Here is an 18,712-nt window from a genome sequence, read left to right as displayed (position 1 = left end):
TGACATTGTTGTTCAAATCTTTGCCTTTTGGACCTTTACTGCAGTCTGTGGAGCAAAGCAGGTAAGAAAACAAAATGCTGTCACTTTGGCAATTGGCCGTTTACTCTGCTGGAATTTATTAGTTGCATGAAATAGCAGATGAAAGTTTCAAGCCTTTTTTTTTTTACGTTGCCTCTAAATCTGTAGTCTAGCAGTAGTTTTCCATCGCTGCTGAAGCTGGAAGAAAAAGAAACAGGAGTAGATGCTCGTTCAGACATGTAGTGTCTTTGTGCATGATTTATGGAGAGAAAGGGGCTCATGGCAGCAAAAGGAATGCACACACACATCCTCAGAGAAAGTAACGTCATAATAAAGCTGCAGAGCCATACCAGCCTTTCCTCCTGTGACCAGTTCAATTTCAGACCCGGCGACTCCCTTGAAACACATCACTCACCAGGAATGCACTATTGCACCATTATCTCTGTCACCTATGTGACATCCTTATCTGAAATCTATTTTTAGTCGGGGGGAAAAACACTGGCCTTTTCTTCTTTTGGCTCACTAACCTTAAAGGAAGTAACACATGTGATAAACCTGTCAAATGGTCACAAAAAGTGTCTCCTTTTTTTTATTGTGTTTTCATATCTCAGTGCGCTCTCAGGTTGTACATTGGCAGAGGTTTTTGTAATACACCATAAACGACTTTCCCTTCTTTGACAGGAAGAAAAGTAGAGACGACTGATCATCTCTTTGTAATCATTGTTGTGCCAAACAATTTCAAGCAAGACTTCAGCTGACAGTTACACCCTGCATATTCCAAGTGATCTGCTTCAATTCTTCTGCACGAAGCAAATATGTATCAGGAACAATCATTCTGATGTGAAGACACAGAAGTAGTTAGGAAACTAATGTAATTAGATTGAAAGATAATAGGACCTGAGTGCTTTCAGAATCCTTGTTACATAGTGAAGGACCAATGAGTCAGCTGAATAACGGACCTTAGCTTCTGCTGATTATCAATCATCAGTTTTATTGCTTGCGGTCTTTGGACTACACATGCTATGTCCTTGATTTGTTGGAGATATGAGGCCTTTCTATGAAGCTATGCCAATACTTTTAAAAGTGCTGTAGATTTGTAATAGTGCAACATTTGTGTTGTATTTTTCCCCAAATATCTTAAAACAATCAAGTCAGTGAAGAGACAGTGTCCCTGGCAGGGATTCCATTATTTTAGTTATTAAAAAGCCTCTGTTTTATCCATTTGCTAATATAGAGCTTTAATGTATCTAAAATCATCTGTGATGGACTTCGCCTCCGTCAAGTTCAAAGAATCTAGCAACTAAACGACCACAATTAATTCTGACCACCATATATTATATTGCCGTGGGCAAAGTTCCAAATGCCACCGAAACCACCAAAGCAGTCACAGAAATCTGCAAAATTAGACTCCACGCTGCAAGTTAGCGGGGAAGCTAATGAAGAAGCTACGGACGCTAGCATAGCTACCAGCCCAGACAATATCTCGTCCGCTATTCAAGGGATGAAGGACGACTTCGTGCTAAGATTCGACAGACTTTTTGAAGCAATTCAAGGGTTACAGTCTGATTTGAAAGCGGTGACGGTTCGTATCTCTGAAGCTGAAGATAGAAGCTGAAGCTCAGAACATGACCATGAAAATGGCCATTGAGGAGTTAACAAATAAGGTGGACGATTTGGAAAACCGCAGCCGTCGCTCAAACCTTTGTCTCGTGGGAGGGAAGGGACTAATTTGTGCTAATTTTTGGAGAAGTGGCTGCCTGTGGTGCTTCGTGCAGGTAACTTTCCTAGACAACTACTGATAGAGAGAGCTCATAGAATTGAAAAACCTAATGAAGCTGAAGTGCGGCCGGCGGCGCGACCTAGAGTTGTGATAATGAAACTCCTAAACTACACGGACAAAACACAGATTATGAGGGCTGCCAGGGTGAAGGGGCATTTACTTCTGGACAACCAACGGTTTATGCTCTTCCCAGACATCTCTGCTGACCTGCAGAAGCGAAGGAAAGTGTTCGACCAAGTGAAGAAAGAGCTGGCGTCTCTCTCCATTCTGGATCTACGCTATGGGATTGTTCATCCGGCAAAACTACTCATTACGCACGAGAGAAGACGCCACACTTTTGACATAGCAGCGGCGGCAGAGAAATTTGTATGGAAACTAAGGGTCGACCATCCTGAACCCGCGGACAATTGAGGGACGAGAATTACACCTTTAGATAATATTACTGATTAACGGAGGTTGGGGGGGGGGGGGGGGTTCACTCTGACCGTCAAGTAGGCTGTTCCTCACTATGACAACAGCATGTGTGGACCAGCGTAGCCCCATAGTTGGGCTCCTTAGTGAGCTCTTTAGGATGTGTTTTCTTTGGGGTGGGTGGGTGTATTTCAGTTGGGGAAGTACATTCAGTAATGTTCCTAGGTTCCTCTTTGTTATTCTTGCACTTTTTTATGTTTCGTTTTTCTTTTATTATGTTATTTTCTATATTAGCAGCAGCCACTTTAAGTTTAATCATCCTGACATGGTTTTGATTTTTACTCATGGCCTCTGAACTTCAATTTACCTCCTGGAATGTAAGAGGATTAAACAAAATTGTCAAATTAAAGCAAGTTATTAGCAGGATTCGACAGTGAAATTCCAAAATAGTTTTTCTTCAAGAGACTCATTTAACTGCGGAGGATGTGTGAGGATGTGTGACTGAAAATCGTTTTGGCAGATATCTTATTGTTCAATGTCAAATTCTTTCAGTCAGGCTAAATTTAGTCAATGTACTGTATATGGGACAAACAGTGATAACTCAACATTTTACAGACACCTTTTCCTATCATTAGCTGCCCTGCCTGGTCATCTTATCATTGGGGGTGATTTCAATTGTGTACTACAGCCAGAGCTGGACAGATCCACTGGGATAGACACCTTACACCCACAGACAAGAAAAGAGCTGTTTCAGTGTATACAAGATTTTAATTTAATTGATATGTGGAGAAGTAGACACCCAAATTAGTTAACTTTCTCCTGTTACTCCAGTACCTACCAGGCCATTTCCAGAATCAATTATTACCTAGTTTCTGCAGACTTAGTATCGGTAATTACTAACTGTTGGTATGATAGCATAATAATCTCAGACCATGCCTCAACATCATTTCTGTTAAAATTTCCGAACATTGTCTATCATCCTCCTATGGTGGCTTCAGATAACTTGGCTCAGGGACCCTGAATTTATAGAATTTCTTGGGGCACAAATAGATGTCTATTTTGAAAGCAATATTGATCAAACATCTGCAGCTGTGAGGTGGGAAGCCTTTAAAGCTTTTTTAAGAGGCCAAATGATAAGTTTTACTAGCTTCAAACACAAATCTTACAGGATGGAGATGGAACAACTTGAAGAAACTGAAACTCAAATTTGCCTTAATCCTTGCCAGCAGCTAATTGTGGAACTACATAGACAGAGAGCTAGATATAATGTTTTATCTGCAAATAAGGCAACAAAAAACCTGATGAGACTAAAACAGTCCTATTATGAACATAGTGAGAAAGCTGGGAAGCTATTAGCTTGGCGCATAAGACAGTTACAAACAGAAAAAGCAATCAACTCAATTCAAACAGATAATGGGGTGACAACTTCTGACCCAAAGGAAATCAATAATTATTTTCTAGAATTTTACATTTCCTTGTATAGCTCTGAGTATTCAGATTCAGCTCCAAACCTACAAACATTTTTTGGGGAAAAACTAGAATTTACCCCCCTGAGTGGAGAAATTCTGGGCTCATTAGAGCTTGACCTCGGGACACAGGAACTGTCTGAGGCTATAAATAGCTTGAAAGGAGGAAAAAGTCCCGGACCTGATGGGATTCCAATTGAAATATATAAACTCTTTAAGTCCAAACTAATACCACCTCTGCTAGATATGTACCGAGAATCATTTGATAAAGGATCCCTTCCTCCCTCGCTTAACACTGCTGTTATTACATTACTACTTAAACCTGGAAAGCCTTCACTCAGTGTGGATCATACAGGCCAGTATCTCTTCTCAATGATTGTCATGTCCAGCTCAGGGTCTTAGGTTGTGTTTATTTCTATCTTGTTTTATTTTCTGTTTTGGGTCACTAATTTCTCCTCTCGTTTCAGATCCGTCACTTCCCGCCCTCATGTGTTTCCCACCTGTGTGATTGTCTGCCCCGCCCTGATTGTTCCCAGCTGCATCTCGTTGTCTTCCCTCTCACCCTACTATTTAGTCTGTAGCTTCCCTTCCTTCTGTGCCAGTTCGTCTTCGACCCCTGTGAGAAGCGTTCAAGCCTTTTGTTTCCCCTGTGATCGCTTTTTTGGATTGTATCTTCTTCAAAAGTAAAGACTGTTTTTTTTCCCCCATCAAAGACTGCGTCGTGAGTCGTGCTTTTGGGTTCACTTACCTGTGGTGTTGTGACAATGATGATCTTAAGATTTTATGTAAAGTACTAGCTAAGAGATTGGAGCTAATTCTACCAACAATTATTCACCCTGACCAGAATGGATTTGTGCAGGGGAGGCAGGGGTTTCACAACACAAGAAGAGTGCTAAACGTAGTTTCTGAGAAAACTAATGTCGAAGACAATGCTATTCTGTCTTTAGATGCGGAAAAGGCCTTTGACAGAATAGAATGGCAATGTCTTTCTGAAATTATGGAGAGGTTTGGTATTGGGGGTAAGTTTCTCAGATGGGTGCAGCTTCTCTACTCTAACACATAAGCTGAGATTTTAACTAACGGGTTTACATCAACCCCATTTAAGCTCAATAGAAGAGCAAGACAGGGCTGTCCCCTGTCTCCTCTTTTATTCACTCTGGCTATTGAGCCACTAGCCATGTTTGTTCGTAAACATATCAATATATCAGGAATAAAACTAGGAGATATCGAATTGCCCTGTATGCAGATGATGTAATTTTGTTTTGCTTAAACCTGCAACAAACTTTACCTGCCTTATTTGACTTGATACAAACCTTCAGTACATTTTCAGGATACAAAATAAATAATAATAAATCCATAATAATGTTTTTGGCAGAAAATTAAAGACTCAACCCCCCGATCAAAACAAGAATTTACTTACCTAGGTGTTAAAATCAAATTATAACCCCTTCACAGATTCAGTATTGCAGCTCCTTAACAGGTGGAACGAACTACCCATATCCTTGATTGGGCGCATAAACATTTTAAAAATGACAATTTTGCCTAAGTTTCTGTACCTTTTCCAAGCAATACCTCTTTCTCCACAACCCTCCTTTTAAAAAGCGTTTTCCAATTTTATCTGGAACAACAAACGCCCAAGACTTAGACTTTCCTTGTTATATTTGCCTTACGATAGGGGTGGACTGCAATTACCAAATCTTATGTGGTATTTCTGAGCAGCTCAAATTAGAGCAGCTATGTTCTATTTTGTTATGAATAACCCCCCATCATGGCTTATTATGGAATCCCAGTCAATTGCAATCCCCCTTGTATATTTACTCTGCAGATAGGAAAAAGTTAAACAAAAAACCCTTTCTTGAGGAACACTATAATGGTATGGTACAGTGCTCTTTTGCATCTGGGGGAGGGTAAATTTTACACCACTTCTTGGTAACTTTCGGCCAGGCAGGGCAGACTCTGGATTTAAATTCTGGGCTAGTAGGGGTGCAGTGAAAGTATCTGACCTTTACAAGGATAATAAATTAATGTCATTTCAGGAACTTCAAGCTACATACAACATTCCCAATAAGCACTTTTTCAAATATCTTCAGCTCAGAAGTTTTATAATGTCAAGGCAAAATAACAGCCTAGATCTTCCCCATCTATCTACCCTTGGGGGCATTATTTTAGATAATCTTGAGTCCAGGGGACAGGTGTCTTTACTGTATAACCTGTTCGTAGGTGCCTCTTAACCCTAAATTGTGTATTCTTAATATCTATCCTGATGATTTTGCACTTTCAAATAATGTCAAATATCTACTCAATGTTTGTTTCCTGGAGGCCAAGCGATGCATTGCTCATTCATGGAAGAAATGGACAACCTGTGGAGTCTCTCAGTGGTTGAACGGAATGACTCTCTTTCTTGCTCTTGAAAGGATAAGCTATTTCTCAGAAAACAAACTTGACAAGTTTTGGAAAGTATGGACTATTTTTTATAACTTAATGGAGGGTAATGACATACAAAATGAGGTTTGGACTGATGAACAGATCTGACTGTCAGTAGGGCTGCTATGTTTTTGTTTTTATTATTATTATTATTTATTTATTTTCCTTTACTTTTATTTCCTCTTTTTTAGTTTTGGTATTGTGTGTACTGTTTTGCTATGCACTGTTTATGCTTTACTATAAAAGACAATAAAGAGGTGGTTTAAAAAAAAAAAATCATCTATGATGTGACATTATAACTCTGCTGAGTGTCCAGGCTGAGTTAGAGTTCAGACGTCAGCTGTAGAAGCCTGAATGGACAGGTCAATGATTACCTCACATTACCTATTGTTTTTTTTGTTTTTTTTATATAGCAGTTATTAATCATTTTAAAGCTATTAATCTAATAGTTAACTTTTAACTGATCCAGAGCAAAATGTTGTGTCTGCTTTGTGTTTCAGTATCTTTTGTTGGTTATGTGCAGGTGACTGTTGCTTTCAAATAATAATGAAAACTACACTTCTTTCACTTCAAAATGAGTCTTACCATTAGGATTAAAGAATGTTTAGGAAGCGGAGTCCATTTTAGGCTAATATTTTTAATTCAGTAAGCCTAACAGATTTACACACAGAAATTATTTTTTCATTTAATTCATTCGTTTTTTTAATATCAATATTAAAGTGAATGCTCCTGAGCTGTCCCTGCTCAAGGGTACTCCAGTAGTGCTCAGGAAGTGGCATGTCTCCAGACCAATTTCCAGGCTTGGTCTGCAACAGGACTTGAACCGGTGACCCTCCAGTTCCCAACCCAAGTCCCTGCAGACTAAGCTACTGGGCTACAGTCCTGTAATTATCACAGTCAAGAAAATATTGAGTCAAGGCTGTGAGACAGTTTGCAGAGTCTGGAGATCTATAAACTATGTGTGCAAGTTTTACTTTTTAGTTAGTAACTTATTCCATACTTTGTTCTCTTTTTAATCTAAGATAACTTGATCTGCTGATCTGCAGTGCAGGATAGCCCTGGTCATAAACACACCAGCCAGAGAGCCTGCTGACGCTAATATGGTCAGTTCATAGGATCACATACTAGATAGAGGGATAGATACTTTATTAATCCAGAGGGAAATTCAAATGATGAATAATGAAGACATCCATATCTGATATGTCTAACAAGGTCCACTACAGATAAGCAAACATAATATAACAAGTTTGATGGAGATGTTTTCTTTTGTTATAATAAGCATAATTGAGATAATTGCAGTTGCAAATATATGCCATGAAGTGAATCCACCCTGTTTTATTTTAAAACCCCCTTTAAGATGTCAGGAATCCTGTCTGCTGGTTTTTTCACTTTTTGGCTCTTAATCACTTTTCTTTCTGTTGGGACTTTTGCACATTAACTAGAGAGCAGACTCCCTTGTTCTGTGCAAACTGGAGCATATGCACCTGCTGCTAGCAGTCCAGATAACCAAACCGACTGCTGTAGCGTTAGCAGGGCCTGAGGATCTTTAACTGCACGGAGGCACCTGAAGTTTTCATTACAGTCCATGTGGAAAAATTTCTTTCAGTTACTTTGATCCACTGCGTTCAGAGTCTGATAACCATTGTGCAATTGATGCTTCCTTTCAATCTGCACATAAAACACGTGTTGGAGTGTTTTTCTCAGCCTGCAGTACTGCCAAGGTCATATTTCCAGTCATTAGCCTGCCTTTTACTGTGTGCATAAATCACTGTGGTGTATCAGTAATAAGGAAGTTTAGCTGTTAAGAGGTCTGTTAAAGGCACTTTAGAAGTCATGTGGCTGTTAAGAGGTGCCTCCAGCATGTTCCTGTAATTCATGGTCTCATATTAACTCACATTTAACTTATGAATATCTTCTGTGACAGAGTTACTAGAGATAAGACATAATCAGTTATAAAACTCTAATGTGCCCAATATATAAGAGAATGGTTTCCCTCCTGTTATCAAAGCTCTCCTGATTATATCCTTTGCAAATATATCTGCTATGAAATTAATCATTCTTTATCAACTAATATTAATCTTGTCTTTCCTGTCATAGTAATGCACATTATAAACGGTAAGTGACCTTGAAACTTCTTCCGAGTAGCCATATTAGTTATGTTCTTTTCTGAACTTTTGCAAGGAGTTTTCCTCTATGATTCATGCAAAGAGGTCTTAGGAAATACTATCCACAGGCCCATAAACTGCAACCACAGAACAACATGTGCTGTTTCCCTGCACTTCGGACAATAATATTAGTAATCAATTCTCCAGAGCTCTTTCGTTCAGCTTTTATGACTTGGTTAATCAGTAAGCAATGCCTTTGTGTCCCCTAAGGATGGAGCAAGGACATATCTGACACCCCTGGTTCACTTTTCTGAGGGTTGATCTAGAGTGTTAGCCAATAGCAGGCAGCCAGGCTTTGACCCTAGGATGCAGGGTATAAAGGTAGGCCATCTAAGACAAACCCAGTTTACGCACAAGACGCTCAGAGGAGCAGAAGCCATCTCTATATATCTAATCCTAGCCTAGTTTATACGTCAATAAACAGGGATAACCACAACAGTGCATGCAGTGCTCTGCTGTTTTGAAACACTTAAGACCTGATGGAGAGGATCAAATCTAACGGAGGGGAGCATGTGAACCCCGCGTATGATGCCAACCTGGATGAACCTCCTGTCTATGAGGAGCACCGCACCATCAGGCCCTCTGTGGTCAGCGCCTTTGGTCATGACACACTGGACCGGGTACCAAACATTGACTTCTATCGTAATGCGGGCAGTGTGAGCGGTCACCGGGCTGTTCGACCATCCCTACAGGAGCTGCATGACGTGTTTCAGAAGGTAAACGCATTCATGTCTGTGAGAGACGGTCCTACTAATCCTCCTTACTTCTCTTATTTCTGGAGTTTTTTTCTGTAAGAAAAGGTCTGCATCCTCTTTTCTTAAAATATGAACCATGTTTGTCCTTCACTTAACCTTCTCTAAATTTTGACTCTGTAACTGTCAACTTTATTCTGCTCCTGATCTGCACTGTTTAAAGACTCACGAAAGTGAAAGCCTATTTTACAGGTGTTTAATCAGACAAACATCATCATTTCATTTTAAAATCTCCACCTCAAGACCTATGAAACTTAGAAGGACACCAAAAGTTATTTCTGGGACACAACAGTGCTCAACACATATGACACACTTTAGAGGTTTTAGTGCTTTTTATTGGGCCCTTATACTGCAGCAGGTTGCAAAAGAATTGGGGTTATAGGTCATTAGGATTTTATAGGTTGAAAAGATTTGCATTCAAGCAGTCTTCACCGGTAGAAAATGACTCTGAAATTATGGGTCTAGCTAATAAAGTGTGAATATGTAATGTAATAATGTAATAATCAGCATCTTGACATGACAAATAATTGTAAATTAACCAGAAAGATTAAATAGAGCAGACTTAATTTAATCTGCATTTAATGCAGAAATGTTTGACTATCTACACCTTCAAGAAATTAATGAATCTGGCACAAGTGACATGTTTCAATGGCTAAGATCGGAGCGACTTTATAAAACCATTTTCTGTGATCATAAACTTCTAGCAAATCCAACTTACAGGCTGAAAACCTTTTTTAATAAATGTGAATGAGCTCTCATTGACTTAAAGTTTATGGCAGCAGAGTCATTTCACAGTCATTATTCATCTTTATACAACAGTTAAATGTGATGTTGTTGTTCTCTCTATTCTTCAACTCTGACGACAGCATCAGACACAAAGCTGTGTAATGTCTAAATCAATGTTCATCTAAATCAGACCTCCATGGATTTTCTCCCTCTTTAAATTCTCTCTGGTGTATTTCAGAGACGACTGGAGGAAGCCAAACATACATTGATATATTCAAAAACAATGAAAGGAAAAAATCTAACTGACTGTCTACCAGTCTTAAAGGGTCACCCCTGCTATAAGATTTAGATCAATTGAAAAAAAAAAGGAGGACATTTTTTACCACAGAAAAATGTTTCTGAACACCTAAAAAGCTGAAAGTGCAATTATGAAAAAAAATTCAATGTTATATCCAGTCAAGTTGACATGTTTTTCTCTCTCTTTTATTCCCCTCTTCCTTTCCCCATCAGAATGGAGCTATATCAGTTCCAGACACTGTGGAGGATGATGATGAGGGCAGCAGCGGGACCCCCTCTGATGACCTGGAGTCCGCCATTCCCAACACCAAAGGAGCAGTAAAGTTTGGCTGGATAAGAGGAGTCCTGGTGAGTTATTTTGAGTCATGACGGCCTCCTGGTGCTTTATAGGAGCAGGGTCGCTCCTCATAACCGCAGCCCGGCAAGACGAGGCTCTGTGTGTCTCCATAACACAGTGGTGGCCAAGTGAAGGCACTTCTCACAAACTGGGAGTGATTTGCATTTTCTTAGGAGCTTCTGGTTGATCATTTGTGCTGCTGGCTTTGAGATAAAAAATACCCACTTTAAATGCTAAGTAGCAATAGCACCTTACATACACACATGCAGCACTAATCCCTACATAAGAACAAAGAGATGAAAAATAGGAATAAAAATTGCCAACAATAGATAACATGTAAGACTTAAAGGACCCCAACAGTAAAAACAATAACATTTTGGAAATCAATAAATAAAGTCAGTGAAATGTTAAATAAGACAAAATATTAAAAAAAACTTTTGCACATCCATTTCATGAGACAGGTGCGTAGGAGAGCAATGTGTCCATCAAAAAAGTAAAGGGAAACTCCCACACGCTGTCTTAACTTACAAACAAATATTTATAACATTTCGTTTCAGTCTCGTGCCGAAATGTTGCCAATAAATGTTTGTTTGTGAGTTAGACAGTGTGAGGAGTTTAGCTTTAAATAAGACAAAATAAACACCAGGGCTCATGATATTGAAGCAAAAGTGATACAAATGTTGACTTAGGTTATTACTTCCAATTTAAAGGAAATGTCCTTAATTTCCTTTTGTAAAAATACCAAAAGAGTTCAGGATGTTTTGATCTGTGTTTGAAATTGAAACATTTTTTAACATCTATATGTTACAGTTGGTATGATATTTAAAAGTAAAACACTGACCACATTGAAGACTATCAACTTCAACTTGTTTTACTTTTCCTCAGGTGAGATGCATGCTGAACATCTGGGGTGTCATGTTGTTCATTCGCGTGTCCTGGATTTTTGGTCAGGCAGGTTGGGGTGAGTGCGACTTCTAGCTTCCATCTTTCTTTCTTTTGGTACGTGCATTAAAATGTACAAGAGTTCAACCAGTTACATTTCCAGTATAGGTGTGCTATTTTTTAGCCACAACAGCTCCTCCATGTCTGGGCATAAAGAAATAAGGTTGCTGTTACCAGTAATTCCAGGGCCTCCGTGGACAATTACAGGATTATATATAGACCCCCCTGCTCATTAGAAAGGAGTGATTGAATCGGGCAAATTCGACTGAACAAGCCTCTCTGAGCTCCCATAATGATCTAAACCTGCGGAAAGTCTATTCTGAGAGCCAGGGCCTCTATGAGCAGTGCAGTACAGTGTGTGTGTGTGTGTGTGTGTGTGTGTGTGTGTGTGTGTGTGTCTAAGTGAGAGGGAAAGGGGAAATTGTGTGAATGGCTTCATGAGTGTGTTCATTGCTTAGGAATGTATTGATCGGCCGGGTATTTTGTTCAGGCTGCGTAACTAAATGGTTTTAAGAAGCAGAGAGAGCTGCAGGCAGAGGAGACGGCTGTAACTTACAACTTACTCCTCACAGACTTTGACTCTGTCTGAGTTTAAAGGTGACTGTGCAGAGGAGGGGTCCATGTCACAATCACAAAGTTTTATGACTGACTACTGAAAAAAAATACAACAGTTCATGTTGCTGCTGAAAAAAAAACTAGATTTAAGAGCTGTGATTTGTTTGCATTGCAGGTCTGGGAATTGTGATCATTGTTCTCAGCTGTGTGGTCACCACCGTCACCGGCCTTTCCATGTCGGCCATTTGCACTAACGGTGTGGTCAGAGGAGGTGAGAAAACGTGTCATCAATCCCCGCCTGAACACAACTTTCAGGCTGGAATTTTCCAGATAACAGCTAGTGAGACAACAGAGCCACAGCAGCTGCACCGATAGTTTAAACACTATTTATATGTGCATATAACCTGAGATGACCCACATTCATCATGACATAAAATCTTTTACTGAGACAATGAAATGACCAGGAGGACAGAGCGTGTAGATAAAGACACACGGCTCAATGTCACCTCTCGAGGCCTTTTCTTTGTTTTACAGCCTGCCTCACTTTTTCTGTCATTAAATCAATGAATCAGTGATGTGAGATTAATCATCCACTCTACTCTATGTATCTCATTTTCTCATTTTAGGAGGAGCATACTACTTGATATCTCGAAGTTTAGGACCAGAGTTCGGCGGCTCCATTGGCCTAATCTTTGCCTTTGCCAATGCGTTGGCTGTTGCCATGTATGTGGTGGGATTTGCTGAGACTGTGGTGGATCTGCTCAAGGTGTGTGGTGTTAGCATGGAGAGGTTTTTTTTTTTAAATCCTGGATATTAGATTATATACTTATCCATTCCTCTTTTGTCCAATCTTTCGAACTCAGGACTTCGATTCCATCATGGTGGATCCGTTAAATGACATCAGAATCATTGGCTGTATCACAGTTGTGTTGCTGTTGGGAATATCATTGGCTGGAATGGAATGGGAGGCCAAGGTGAGAGAAGATCAGTATTCTGCTGGTTTGCCAACCTCGTGTCCATCCATAAAAGTATTCAATTCTCTCTTGTCTTTGTCCCAATAGGCCCAGATTGTCCTACTCTTCATCCTGCTGGCCGCCATTGTGAATGTATTTGTAGGAACATTCATTCCTGCAACAGAGAGCAAAAAATCACAAGGCTTCTTCAATTATAACTGTAAGAAAACTTCATCAAATCAATGCTGGAAAACATTGAACTAAAAAGGTTATAAATGGCATTTGAGTAATAGTAAAAGCACTGTTCAACTTATGTCCTTTTCCCCCTCTCTGTGTCTCTCACACCTTCTATTTCACAGCAAAAATCTTCTTAGAGAATTTCACTCCGGACTTCAGAGACGGAGAATCGTTCTTCTCCGTGTTCGCCATCTTTTTCCCAGCTGCAACCGGGATCCTGGCCGGAGCCAACATCTCTGGCGATTTGCGGGTAACTTTTTCAAACGGCTATCATTTAATAAGAATCATGCAAATTAATCATAAGCTGCACTGGAACATGCTGGGCTCTGTGTGAATCCTGGGATATATATTTGAGATATACTATATTGAGATTACTTCCATGGTCAGTATATTTTATGTAGAAACAATTAGAAGAGGTCAAAATACGGTAATCCATCAACACTTGTAGTATGAAGATCAACTTTATTAACAAATGCAGAAACAGTTTCCTTCATGCTTTCTGTTTTGACTGAACTTTTATTCAACCACTTGTGTGTTGTTGTTTCTTAACAGGATGCCCAGGCCGCCATACCTAAAGGTACCTTGCTGGCCATTCTTATAACCGGTGTCACCTACATGGGTGTGGCCCTGTGTGTCTGTAAGTACAACGACCAGTAGAATACAACTCAGATGACAAACTGTTTCTGTTGTTTAAAAAAATCCTCTCATCAAAGTCACTTGAGTTTCCCTTTACTTAAGAAGTTTAAGAATGTATAACACTGATGTGTTAGTATTTCTGCAAGGGCCAGTTGCCAAGCAATTAATCTGTTCTTCTCTCTGATTGGTCAGCTGCCACTGTTGTCCGTGATGCTACAGGGAACTTAACTGACGCCATCACCTCCGCGATACAGTGTAACGGTTCAATTGCATGTGAGCTGGGCTACGACTTCTCCTCCTGTGCAGAGGAGAGCTGCAACTATGGCTTAATGAACAATTTCCAGGTATACAGTCTTTTAGTCTCTAACTTTTAAGTTTAGAAGGGATGTTTTTCTGCAAACTCTAATGCTCTCCTGTACTTTTTCTCTGCTTCAGGTGATGACCATGGTCTCTGGGTATGGTCCTGTCATCATTGCTGGAACTTTTTCAGCCACACTTTCATCCGCCCTGGCTTCACTTGTCAGTGCTCCCAAAGTCTTCCAGGTCAGTTACATACTCACATTTTTCTAGAGCTAATGCAAAGTTTAGATTCATTTCAAGTTGAGATTAATCAAACTCTGTCTCTCCTCAGGCTCTGTGCCAAGACAACATCTACACAGCCCTGCACTTCTTTGCAAAGGGAGTTGGCAAGAACAACGAGCCGATTCGTGGCTACATCCTCACGTTCATTATCTCTGTAGCCTTCATTCTCATTGGTCAGTCTGATTGTCTACCATGGCAAGGCCATAGCAGCACAACCTCTTATGCATTATTGAGTTTAGGCTTCAATTTTAAAAAAATACCTGTTTAATGATGTCCAACAAAAGAAACTTACTAAAACTTTCATGCACTTTTTTGTCTCTGTAGGAAATCTCAACACCATCGCTCCTATCATCTCAAACTTCTTCCTGGCATCTTACGCGCTTATCAATTTCTCCTGCTTCCATGCGTCCTATGCAAGGTCCCCAGGTGGGTGTCTAAAGAGTTGAAAGGCATCCACTGATACCAAAGTTGTTGTTTTTTTCACAGAGGCGACTTTTGACTACTTTGACAGTTAGTTAATATGCACTTTCTTCTATCTCAGGTTGGCGACCAGCATACAAATTCTACAACATGTGGCTCTCCCTGCTGGGCGCTCTGCTCTGCTGTGCTGTTATGTTTGTCATCAACTGGTGGGCTGCTCTCCTCACATACGCCATTGAAATCCTCCTCTACGTCTACGTCACAGTCAAGAAGCCAGGTGACTGCAATCTGCCTGTTCACATTTCTTTGCTTGTTTGTAAGTGCATCCATTACTCCTGCATCATAGCACTAATCTGTTCTTTTCCTCTCTTCAGATGTGAACTGGGGTTCGTCGACGCAGGCGGTGACATTTGTGAGCGCGGTCAACAACGCTCTGTCTCTCTCTGGTGTTGATGATCACGTCAAGAACTTCAGGTAAGAGTCTGCATTGCATCGATGTATTTGGAAGCAATACAACTTGTGCTTAACATAGTGAGAAAAAAAAAGAAGCTTAAAGGGCATTCAACATGTTCTTGTTTTTGTCTCAGGCCTCAGATCTTAACACTGACAGGCTCAGCACGGACCAGGCCAGCTCTCCTGGACCTGGCTCACTCCTTCTCAAAGAACTATGGACTCTGTCTAATCTGTGAAGTCATTGTGGTAAGGTTATGTTCTAATGCAATACTTGAATATGCATAAACAATGGAAATGACCATGGCAGCACATATTGTTTATCCCAAACCTTTATTTAAATTTCAACCTTCTATTCAAATCAAGATTTGCACATCAAGCCAATTTGAATTGTGCAGAGTGCAGACTGCAAGCGAATATCAAGCAGGGAGGAGGGAAATGCCAACTGTCTGTACAACTGCTGTTTGTTGTTATCTCTGCAGGGTCCGAGATCAGAGGCCCTCAATGAGATGAACGCTGGTATGGAGAGGAACCAACAGTGGCTGAGGAAGACCAAACGTCAGGCATTTTATGCTGCTGTGGCCTGTGACCACTTCAGGGAAGGGACTGTGAGCCTTCTGCAGGTCAGTGTGGTCATGATCTTTAACAAACAAAAAAACAAAACAACAGTCAACCAAGAAAAATCCATTTGATTAATGTGTAACTTGCATGTTTAAGAAGTGAGATTCAAGCTAAACAAAAAAACAGGTTTTATTGTCGTGTTCCCTCCTCATAAAACTGAGTATCTATTGCTGTGTTATGACTCAGGCCTGGACTTGTGTTTAGGATCCAGACATGACTTTAGTGCAGAAGGATGAAGAGGGTAGAGTTAATGAGGAGAAGGAACAGTCTTATTGCTCTGGCTATCGCACTTTCGAGATAAGGCGTCGGTTCATTGTCAGGATTGCTTACTTCAAACAGCGTGGCAGATTAAAAGCCATAATTGATTAACACTGTCGGGATGAGTCCCTGCAGACAAAGTGAGATCGGCTGAGTGATTGGGTCATAACTTCTGGCTGTAAAACAGCTTTACAGCCTTCTTGTCTTTGACACTCTGAAACTTCTTGAGATTTTTTTTTTTTTTTTCAGAGGTTTTACAACTGCAGGGCAACATGGTGTCTGTGTGTTTTTTTTCTTCAGTTAACTGATTATGTGTTTTTATCTTTATGCAATAAATAATTGTCATGCTTCTCCTTACAGGCTTCTGGTCTTGGGCGCATGAAGCCAAACACATTGATGTTAGGATTCAAGAGGAATTGGAGGAATTCCGGCACAGAGGAAGTGCAGAGTTATGTGGGAATACTGCAGTAAGTCACAAATAAAAACACACTTCAGCACATATAACAGTAACTTAACCAATGATTAAACACAGAGATGAGGTTTTTGTGTGGAAGTGGTGTCCTGATTTTTGTTCTCCTTTGACAGTGATGCGTTTGACTTTGAATACGGGGCATTGATGCTGAGAATGGACGAGGGACTGGATGTGTCGCACATTGTCGAGGCAGAAGGTCAGTACATATCCTCTTTAGACCGCCTGCTTTAATCCACAGGGACAACTGCATCAGTATAACTACAAACAATTTTATATTTAAAAAAAAAAAAAAAGCAAACTACACTTGAAAGGGGAATTAATAAACAGAAAACAGTGATGCTCAATATCATAAAAATAGGATGCAGGATGTGTACAATCATGTTATTGTATTTTAAGAACTTGTGAGCTGTAGTGATGTTATCCCTTTGATGATGTCCTGTATTTATATTTCTCATATGGACCTATGGGTCTGAAATAAAGTAAAGATATACTCCTTAAAAATTATACAACAAACACAGAAAATGACATTTGTATGAGTATTTATAAAATACAGAGATGTAGTGTCTCAGGTCTGGTTTGATATACTTTAGAACTTTTTTAAATCAAGAATTTAATAACTAATTATTCCTAAAAAGCTGCATTCATCCTTCAATGGGTTAATTTTTATTCTCACAACAACCTGCAGTCCCTGATAATAAAATAACAGTGATAAGTCAGGGCACTTTGTTCTGTAGATTACTTAGTATTTATAATGTTCGGACAGTGGACAGATAAGATACAAAACAATTATCAGATGATAGCTGTGCCCTGTAGAAATCTTTACTGTAACAAAGGTAACACACAATAATGACACACACGTTCATAACAACTACATTTGAATGTGAACATGGAGAATCTACTTCTGTGTGTCTTTCAGATGAGATGCTAAAGGCAGAGAAGGAGCAACGAGTGCTGGATAAAGAAATGATGCAGAACGGGAGGAAATCAAAAGGACTCTTCAGGAAGTCCAGGAACTCATCTCAACAAGTGCTCACAACCAGAGGTATCCATCTCAAAATCTCCAATTTCAATCCACTTTTTTTTTGAAGTCATGATTGCATTAAGAGATCTTTAAATATAAGTAAAAATAAGTCTCCCCTGCACACACTCATATTTCCACTGAGCATACATTTAGCAAATAACACGTTGTTCTTTTGGAGACTTCTCTACACTTCAATTGAGAAATAATTGAATCAAGTGCTCCAACTAAAGATGTCTGTGAGGGAGTAATCCAATAATACGGTCCCTTTGGTTCCAGTTTGAAGAGCATCTCTTAAGAGCAGCCGTTTCACCCAGACAGCAGAGGGTGCAGGCAGCCGCTCGCTCGATCCGTCTCTGTCGCCTAAATCACACACACTCAAACACGCGCGCGCACACACACACACACACACACACACACACACACACACACACACACTACACTGAGCTGCATCTTGGCAAGGCTGGGCTTGTCGTTAGTATGCAATCTGGGTGGCACTCATTGGAACATTAAACCTGAAAGATGGCTGTTCCTGCTGATGTAGGCTCAGCTCTTAATGTTGATTAGCGCTAGTTTTCCCATCCAACTTAACTCTCTGCACTCGTTCACTGATTTACATTCCGTCCTACGGTGCCCCTCCCTCCTCCACATCTCATTTCTTGTATCTTATTCTCTCTCCTACAGTGTCAGTGTGCGCCCCTCCGCCCCTGCAGATGGCCAAGATGAATGAGAGGCTGGTGGAGGCCAGCAAGCAGTTCAAGAAGAAACAGCCTAAAGGCACCATTGATGTGTGGTGGCTGTTTGATGACGGAGGTAAGTGCTGGTTCTCTGAAGCGGTCTTATCTGGTGACCTCCCAAAAGTTGTAATAGATACGATCACAGAAACACAGCAAGTTCTTCTTAATACAGACAGAGTAATAAACAACACCTCAGCATTCACATAAAAAACTTAGAAAAAGGAAAGAACAACACATACTGAACAGTTCCTCAGAAAAGACAACATTCAAATTGATGATCATTTAATGAGGATGAATTTAGATAGAACCATGAGATTAAATGGCAAGTCAGTTAATTCTTATCTTATTAATAAAGCCCAAAATATAATGACCAAAATAACCAATCCAAGTTTGTATTCAGAGGTTTTACAATCTCCACAGCCTGGACACATTCTGTCCTTAGATTCTCAGTTCAG

At 40.1% G+C, this 18,712-nt stretch overlaps 1 protein-coding gene across 1 annotated transcript in view; it reads left to right on the top strand.

Annotated features, from left to right (window-relative positions):
• Positions 1-8,604: 8,604 nt before the first annotated feature.
• The window catches only part of slc12a1 (solute carrier family 12 member 1), a gene marked incomplete in the record, with an annotated part of 10,965 nt that continues 857 nt past the window's right edge, over positions 8,605-18,712 (top strand). The window contains 21 exon segments of the mRNA XM_065952782.1: positions 8,605-8,980; positions 10,253-10,387; positions 11,262-11,337; positions 12,049-12,144; positions 12,500-12,639; positions 12,737-12,847; positions 12,935-13,046; positions 13,186-13,313; positions 13,616-13,700; positions 13,892-14,043; positions 14,135-14,242; positions 14,331-14,454; positions 14,606-14,707; positions 14,823-14,978; positions 15,076-15,175; positions 15,289-15,400; positions 15,634-15,774; positions 16,391-16,497; positions 16,616-16,698; positions 17,419-17,544; positions 18,205-18,333. Of these exon segments, the coding sequence (XP_065808854.1) occupies positions 8,744-8,980; positions 10,253-10,387; positions 11,262-11,337; positions 12,049-12,144; positions 12,500-12,639; positions 12,737-12,847; positions 12,935-13,046; positions 13,186-13,313; positions 13,616-13,700; positions 13,892-14,043; positions 14,135-14,242; positions 14,331-14,454; positions 14,606-14,707; positions 14,823-14,978; positions 15,076-15,175; positions 15,289-15,400; positions 15,634-15,774; positions 16,391-16,497; positions 16,616-16,698; positions 17,419-17,544; positions 18,205-18,333 (2,560 nt within the window).

This window comes from Labrus bergylta, chromosome 3, assembly GCF_963930695.1.
Source record: "Labrus bergylta chromosome 3, fLabBer1.1, whole genome shotgun sequence".
NCBI classification, from domain to species: domain Eukaryota; kingdom Metazoa; phylum Chordata; class Actinopteri; order Labriformes; family Labridae; genus Labrus; species Labrus bergylta.
This window is presented reverse-complemented; position numbering and strand designations above follow the sequence as displayed.